This window comes from Mauremys mutica, chromosome 18 (genome assembly GCF_020497125.1).
Source record: "Mauremys mutica isolate MM-2020 ecotype Southern chromosome 18, ASM2049712v1, whole genome shotgun sequence".
Classification (NCBI taxonomy): Eukaryota; Metazoa; Chordata; order Testudines; family Geoemydidae; genus Mauremys; species Mauremys mutica.
This window is the reverse complement of record NC_059089.1, coordinates 23,857,493-23,865,216: the sequence shown is the minus strand read 5'-3', so window position 1 is coordinate 23,865,216 and position 7,724 is coordinate 23,857,493. Positions and strand designations below refer to the sequence as shown.

The 7,724-nt window shown below is 36.0% G+C and overlaps 1 protein-coding gene across 1 annotated transcript; it reads right to left on the bottom strand.

Moving 5' to 3' along the window:
* Positions 1-631: 631 nt before the first annotated feature.
* On the bottom strand, positions 632-6,776 carry LOC123352613. The gene is made up of 5 exons (XM_044993001.1): positions 6,660-6,776; positions 6,084-6,179; positions 4,123-4,647; positions 2,961-3,140; positions 632-1,974 (listed from the first exon to the last, which is right to left on the bottom strand). Exons 1-5 carry the CDS (start codon positions 6,751-6,753, stop codon positions 656-658), a joined length of 2,214 nt encoding a protein of 737 aa, XP_044848936.1. The 5' UTR covers positions 6,754-6,776; the 3' UTR covers positions 632-655.
* Positions 6,777-7,724: the final 948 nt, after the last annotated feature.

Here is a 7,724-nt window from a genome sequence, read left to right as displayed (position 1 = left end):
GGGATAATTAATAAATTTGCCTACTTAGTGCAATGCTTGAATCAAAACCAGTAATGATATGGGTTATTTGGGGGGGGGGGGTTGGGGCGGTGAGTAATGGGATTTGGAGTCTTCTACATACCTGGTGCAAAACCAGCCTAGAGATAAAATTTTCAAAAGTGCTAAGTGACTTAGGTACCTAAGTCATATCTACTTTCAATGGGACTTCAGTATGCAAATCTCTTGGGCATTTTTGGAAAATTTACCCTAGATGATTACTGATCTAAACTCATTACTCATCTGAAAGCTGTTTGGTTGCCTAGATGAAATGAATTTGGTGGGTCTGAGTCAAGCTCCCTGTAAATAAATGATCACATCACAAAAACCTTCATGACATGCGTCACCTTTTTTTGGCACCACGAATTGACTGAGCCATGGAGAAAAGTCCCCTTTCATCCTTAGAAGTTGCTTTTTCAAAACATGGTTAAGGCATTCTGGAAGGGCAATATGGAGCAGTTTGCACTGCTCCTGAAGTATCTATAATAGAGGATTTCAGTTTCCAGTACTGTCAAGTCTGGCATGTGTCACCACTACTGAAATGATATAACAATAATAATTTTGGTTAAAACAGGCAGCCTATAGCACATGGAACATTTTTTGATGGAGTGCAATTAGTTTACTTTGATTTCATTGGGGGGTGGCTAGCAATTCGCACTTGATGGGTCTGCTTCCACCTCTGCCTGGTCCACCTCCCACGATTTTCCACGACTTCATGCAAAAGATCAATGAAGGTGTATTCATTATTTTCAAGCAATGTATTATCACATGGGGAGGAGGTGTGACCAGATTTGTCTGAGGATGCTGGCGAGTGAAGACTGTCTCTGCAGAATCCAGCCTGCAAAGGTATATCTTTGTTATTCTTATTCTTTTTTACAGTCTCAGAGCCTCTGAATCCTTTCCCAGGCACTGAGATGCATGCATTTTCCATTGTGGCTATTTGCTTAGCTCCTTTCTTAAGTGGAGATACTAATTTGTTTGCTGGTTTTGCTTCTTTCTTTAAGTTAGGTTTACCACTGCTGTAATCATGAATTGCCTTTTGTTCCTTTACAGTATGTAGATAGAAATTATACTGATTTTGTTCATCTTTGACTTCTGTTTTCCTGACTGCTGCTGGGACACCAGGATCACTAGTGAGCATACAGAAAGGTGCCTTGAAAAAATCATCTGAATTTAAAGTGTTTTGGCTTTCATCCCTTTTGCTTTTTTCATATGGCCAAGTAAGAACTCTTCTCAAAGAACACAGCCTCATATTTACATTTCTACTCACAGCATCTTTTTGTTTAGTGCCAGGTACACTGGGTGACTCTTCAGTTGTACTAGCAACACTTAAATACAACAGCGGTTCAGCATTCTCCATATTACCCCTTCCTTTAATTTCATCATTCCAATGCACTTGTGAAATTCCATGGTCCTGCAATGACTGCTTTAATAGTTCTGAACTATCCTTTTTCGGGGTTTCTATGCATAGTTCAGTTGGTGAAGTGTTTGCATTGTGATTACGCATAGCTTTTTTATTGCAGTCTTGCAAGCTATTAAAATACCACAGTTCCATAACATTGTTGCAGTCTTCATTTTTCATGCAGGCTTTTTCATCTATTACTGTGCAAAAGGTTTTGGGTTGCTCCTGGTTCCCATCAGTTGGTCTATGGGGTTGAGAACTACTGTGTTGAAACTCAGTTCTCAACAGAATTGGTGAAGCAGATTTTGCACGAGTTTTCTGCATTCTATTTTGTTGGATTTTGTCAATTTTCACTGTTGTCTGTACCTTTTCATCTGACAGTCCTCTGCTCCTCAGTCTCTCTGTCATCTTGTTAAGGTGGCCTGTTAGTTTTTCATGGCTATTTTCAACAGTAGCTTCTTTACCTGGCTGCACTTGCTTTTTATCTCGTTTCACCTTCCAGAGCAGGAGAAGCAGCAAAAGAAATGAAAACAACACTGCAAAAATAGTTCAAACAAATAATTTTAAAATTCACCAAAACTGAGGCGGAGTTACAATTTTCAAAAAAATAAAAAATTTGTGGAGAATTTGTGGAAAGAAAAAAAATTTCCTAAAGACAGAGCTGAATTGTATAATCAATTCATTCCAAATTGAGAAAGGATGGTATTGATATGGCTTATAAGCACACACCGATTTAGTGGCAAAACTGAAAGAAAAAACTTACTGAGAATGTTTTTGTGTTTTGTTGTACACAATTGTATTAATACAAATGGAACTGATTCTCCAAAACTAATAATCTAAAGCAAAGAAATATTATTTTTGTAAGTTTCCCCCACCAAAATTTGTATTTTTTAAACTTTATTTTAAACATAAAATTCTGCTTTTATGCACATCCTCTACTGAACCAATCTTCCAGATGGTTATTTGCATGTTCTTTTTAACTTACACAATATATTAAATATTAAGGTGCAACTTCAGTAGATTTCATTTTAAAAACTTCCCCCAGCCTCTTTATCTGGAATAATAAATATGCTTTATTCATTATCTCTCTGGGTAATATGGCGAATAGCTTAGTATTACCCAAACTATCTGTTTCTGGAATAATACATTTCTTACTTGAAGAGTACCGTTATACTACATTATTAAGTAAACTAGTAATGTATATATTACAGCATTAAGTATTGAAATACATTCAAAGTACATTTGAAAGTAATTATTTTTTATGAACAGACAAGGAAATTAAAAAAAAACAACAACAACAGCCTATCATTATTTCTGCAATGGAATTGTGACTGTTTTCAGGGTTTGTCTTGCATATTAACATTCCATTGAACAAGGCAACCTCTTTCTTGAAAAGAGGTGCACAGAATGTGGGTGTAACCTCTTTCTGTAATTGGGGGGCAGGGGTATGCTTTCAAGAGCCTATATTTGAAATTCATTTCACAGTATGAAATAAGATGCAGAAAATTGTTCTGTAACACACCTAAACATAGAAGCATTGCTGGCAATCCAACTTTATAGAAGTCATTCTCAAATGATGTTGATGTGAGAATAGGTGGGCAGTTAAAGTCAGAGATGTTCCAAACAGGAATTCCCTTCAGGGCTTGTGGGCTCTGACACACCACAGACGAAGCATCTTCCAACACAGAAGCATTCATCAGCTCTGTAAAAACAAATAGCGCATGACTAACCTATGACTACTTAAGATCCTGGGCTCTCACCATTGCTTGCTAAAGTACCCACAGGGCTGCAGGTGCTTAGCACCTTTGAAAACCAGGCCACTTATTTAAGGGGCTAAATATGATTCAGGTACCTAACTTTATGCACTCAAGTTTTAACATTTTGGCCTCACATGTATCATAAGGAAATAATCCTTCACTGACAGAGGGGGATAGTCTAGATCATCTAGTAAGTCTTTCCCATCTGCATTGTTTCTGTTGTTGTCCATTACACTATTTCCACCTGCATTAGACATAATTCAGCTGAACTATTAGAACACTAGAGTGTTTGCCGATGAGGTCCAGCCAAACATTTAAGAATTTTGTGCCTCAGCTGTTGGCCAGTAAGAACCAGTCATCAGAAGGTCTGGAATAGTGTATGAAATAACTGAAAGAAGGTAATATTTTAACTGTGTAAAGTATTTTTGCAATTGATTCAGCTTTCATCAATTTTCACACACTGACCCAATACTATACTACCAGAGTTTCTCACAATCCCCCTTTTACATACTTCTGACACTATGCAAGAAATTACCATCACTATGCAATTCAGATCTCTTCCTCTCTCAATGTTATGTTTTCATGGTATGATCTTGGATCATGGGACTATTCCTCCTACTCTTTAAGAAGAAATCATTACTGTAGGTGACATGCTTTGAAATAGATCTACAGTACAATATGTAGCTCCGACTTTGATACTTAGTACTATAAATAATAATACAGTAAGGAAATAATTTACAGTAACATACATTATAAATACAGTGAAATCCGGAACACTCAAATCTCTACTAGCCAGACCTCACATTCTAAAGTACTTTTAGCAAGTTTCACACTTGCATTAGCTATCTGGCTACAGACTCCCAGTTATCTGAATGTATTTGGAGTTGCCCAAGTGTTCTGGGTGATTGAAATTATGCTTTACATTACCTTGCAAAAATAATCCAAAATCTTGAAGTTCACAGGAACAGTTCCATGGATTGTCCCCCAGTTTCATTATTGGAGACATCAGCCCACTGAACACATGTCTTGTTAAGGTAGATAAGTTATTACCAGATAGATCAATAAAAGTTAGCTTAGACAAATTCTTCAAACTTCCACCTGCAATCATATGAATTCTGTTGCTAGCTAAATTAAGGGTTGTCAGGTTAGAGAAACTGGACAACATATGGGGGCCTATTTCCTGAATGACGTTCTGAGACACTGTAAGGTTTTCTAAGTGTCCTGGTTTGGAAAGCCAAGAAGCCATAACTGTAGTCAGATTATTTTGATATAAACTGAGTTTGATGAGACTACGGAAAGCGTAAAAGGCTCCAGGTTCAATTCTTGTGATGCCACTGTTTGCTAGAGCTAGACTGGTGACAGATTTCAAGTTTGGGCTGTTGAAGACACTTGAGTTGATAACCCCAATCTTTGTTACAACAAAGAGAACAGACGTCAGGCCTTCTGGAAAATCTAGGGAATAAAACAGAAAAATGTGCTTGAATACCCAAGGACTAATACCAGTTCATATTTTTTCCCCTCTTCAAGATTTGAAATGAGGATGAGTGAAGAAACCCTAAACTTGATCTCAATGTGTGATCCTAAAAGTGGTACATATTTGAAAATTTTAAATCCTTTTGATAAGAATAAAATGATATTTATTTTAGGACTATCTATAAATAAAGGGAAGGCTTTCACAGGACAAAAACTTCAAGAGTTGGAAAACAAAGGCTACATGTTGCTCTTACTCAACAATTATGGTAAAATATCAGTGATATCCATGTGATAAATTGCAAAACCATGTAATGAACTATATCTTTCTCTGACCAACTCATCTGCCCTCTTGGCATTGATATATCCAATAGAAACTTATTCTAACATTCCAAACCTCTTAGCAGCTTCAGTCACTTTTATTTCCACTCCCACTAGCTAAAAAAACAAAATTACTCTAGTTTGAGATTTAGGACTGGCAATGTTCAGTTCTGAACCAACAACCAGTTTAAAGTCTGATATTACAACACTGCAGAGATGTTGACAGAGGTTTAGACTGCTGGAAAGGGGAGTTTCCCAGCTTTTTCCAACAGGACACAATACTTGCTACTAATCCTGGACACTGAGATTAGCCTTTAAAAGGTGGAAAGGTAGAAGAGATAGTGCCAATGAAATCAATGGAAAGATTCCAATTCACCTCAGTGGTCGTTGTATCAGATCCTAAAATGTTTGTAAAATATTTTCCATAAAATGTGGCATATAGATATAACAGCATGTACAGTACAAAGTTTGTCAGTACTAATTTCAAATGACTTGTGCTACGTATACCTAGTTCTCACACAAAAAAATTAAGTTATGTGCTTACATATTGTACTAACTTTTAATCACTGATTTGTTAACTGTGCACAAGTTATCTTTCCTCAAGTAGCAGTAACAAGTTCTAAAGCAAATTAAATAGAACATAGGGCAATCAGTGGGTTGCTTTTGAAATATTGTAACGATATAGTGGTATAAAAGTTAATAAAAAAAGGTAATAAGGTATGAATTAATTCAGAAGTAAAATAACTCAAATATAGGCTAATGGTGCAATACAGATTAACAACTTAAAAAAAATACTATTATTCACTTTTTTCCCTGTTAAGTTTCTTGAACAAAAAATTCCATCCAGAACTATGCGCAATCATTCTGTGACCAGACATTTATTAGGACCAAGGAGCATATCCCACCTCATCACTATTAAACTAATCAAATAAACTCAAGCTGATAAATAACATATCAACTTTTGAGTTCAGAACATAAATTAGAAGTGAAACACCTTCCTCTCCAAGGAATTTTAAGCAGTAAACATTGCAGCACAAGTATAATTTTTGGAGTGACTTTCACCTTCTCAGTAATCAAGATACAAACCGCTTACTTACTGTCTGGAATGGAAGAGCAGAAATACTCCTTTTCTAGCACACACTGGAATCTTGAAGTCTTCATCAGTCCCCAAATCAAAATAAGCTCAAAAATCACTGCAAAGACACATATACTTAAACAAAATCATGAAGAAAGTATTTCATTTTTTTTTAATTAAGACACACTGATATAACTGATTACCTACATACATAATCCCCCAGGAAACTCAAGCTGATGCTTTTGCTTTGTTTTAAAGTTTTCACAGACTTAATGGATTAAGAAATTCAGCAGAACCCAGTTCAAAATTCTTTAAATACTTTGACCATAAAAAACGATGAAGACTTAAAATATCCTTGCTTATATTTAAGGCAAACTCCAAACCCTCTGCTTGCAGAACCAAAAGTTTGGTTTCATAGAATACCACCAAGAAAGCTTTACGGTATTGAGTTCACTAGGCACTTCTTGCTGAGTTTGATTCAGAGTCAGCTATTCCCACATTTCACCAGTACGTATATCTAACATGAAAGTCCCTTATTTGAATGCTGCTTTAAGTTTATAGTACAAAATTTTAAATGTAGGATGAGGAATTTACTTACATTTCATGATGTACAAATTCTTCCTTTCATTTAAAAAGGTCTGGTCAACTTTTGCTTGTTGGAACGCTAATAACCTTTGCCTGAGAGCTCGCATGTGATAAAAAGGCACAAAAATGCATGTGGTATTTGTCTGTCAAAAGACAAGCCAAGACCTGTTAGATTATCTTCATTTCTTACTTTCCCTCAGGTACCACAGTGGTGGGCTAAAGGCAGTCACATGGATGACCAGTAGTGTGTATCTGCATGGTATCTCCATGGTTCTGTCACACTGGCAATAATATTTAACCATTTCATGGTATAATATAGTAACCATGTCTATTCTTCTAATCCACTGAAGTTTTAAACAGATCATTAGAAAGGTGTAGTATGAAAAGAACCCATTTGACATCAGTTGGTTTGTTAACCATTATTCATTTTTAAGAAAAATTCTTTGTATAGTTAACCAAAGTTCACTGTAGCTTGTGAACACAAGAAAACATTCTGAGGTAGATTTGCATCAAAAGCGTAACATAAGGAAGACCTTAACTCCTTTTGGGATTAACATAGAAGAGATGTAATTTTTATACCCCACAGCAGTGCTCATCTACACAAATTAAGTCACTTCAAACAGTTCTCATGAAAAGTGCATAAAAATGTCTGCTCATTAGAAGCAGAAAAAGCAACGTTAAATGAAAGTCTTTCAGGCTTAATGTATATTATAAAGAAGCAAAAAAGGGCACAAGTCAATCTTCTAAAAAATCCTTTGCAGGCCACCTTCATATTAGTTTTACGCATCTGATGACAAGGTCTTGATGTTAACAGACAAACTTTTTTTTAATTTGTGCCCCTGCTTTTAAGTCTTGTAATTTACCTATCCACTGCCTTCTTAACCATACAATGCCAAAATTAGTTGAAGATATAGTACCTTCACACAGCAATTTCTCCTTCTCATCTTCAAACACACCATAAACATATTTATGTTTCACAAGACTGCTTAAGTATGCATAAAAATTAAGTTATCTTAAATTGTTGAAGGCTGTGGAACTGGATGGTTGGCTGGTAGTTCAGCATGCAGCCATGGGGTGA

Coding starts and splice junctions, on each gene's coding strand:
- LOC123352613 (XM_044993001.1), bottom strand. CDS start 6,753: ATGCGAGCTCTCAGGCAAAGGTTATTAGCGTTCCAACAAGCAAAAGTT. Junction 4,648..6,083: donor CTGCTCTTCCATTCCAGACA/GTAAGTAAGCGG, acceptor TTTATTCCCTAG/ATTTTCCAGAAGGCCTGACG. Junction 1,975..2,960: donor AGCAATGCTTCTATGTTTAG/GTGTGTTACAGA, acceptor CTATTTTTGCAG/TGTTGTTTTCATTTCTTTTG.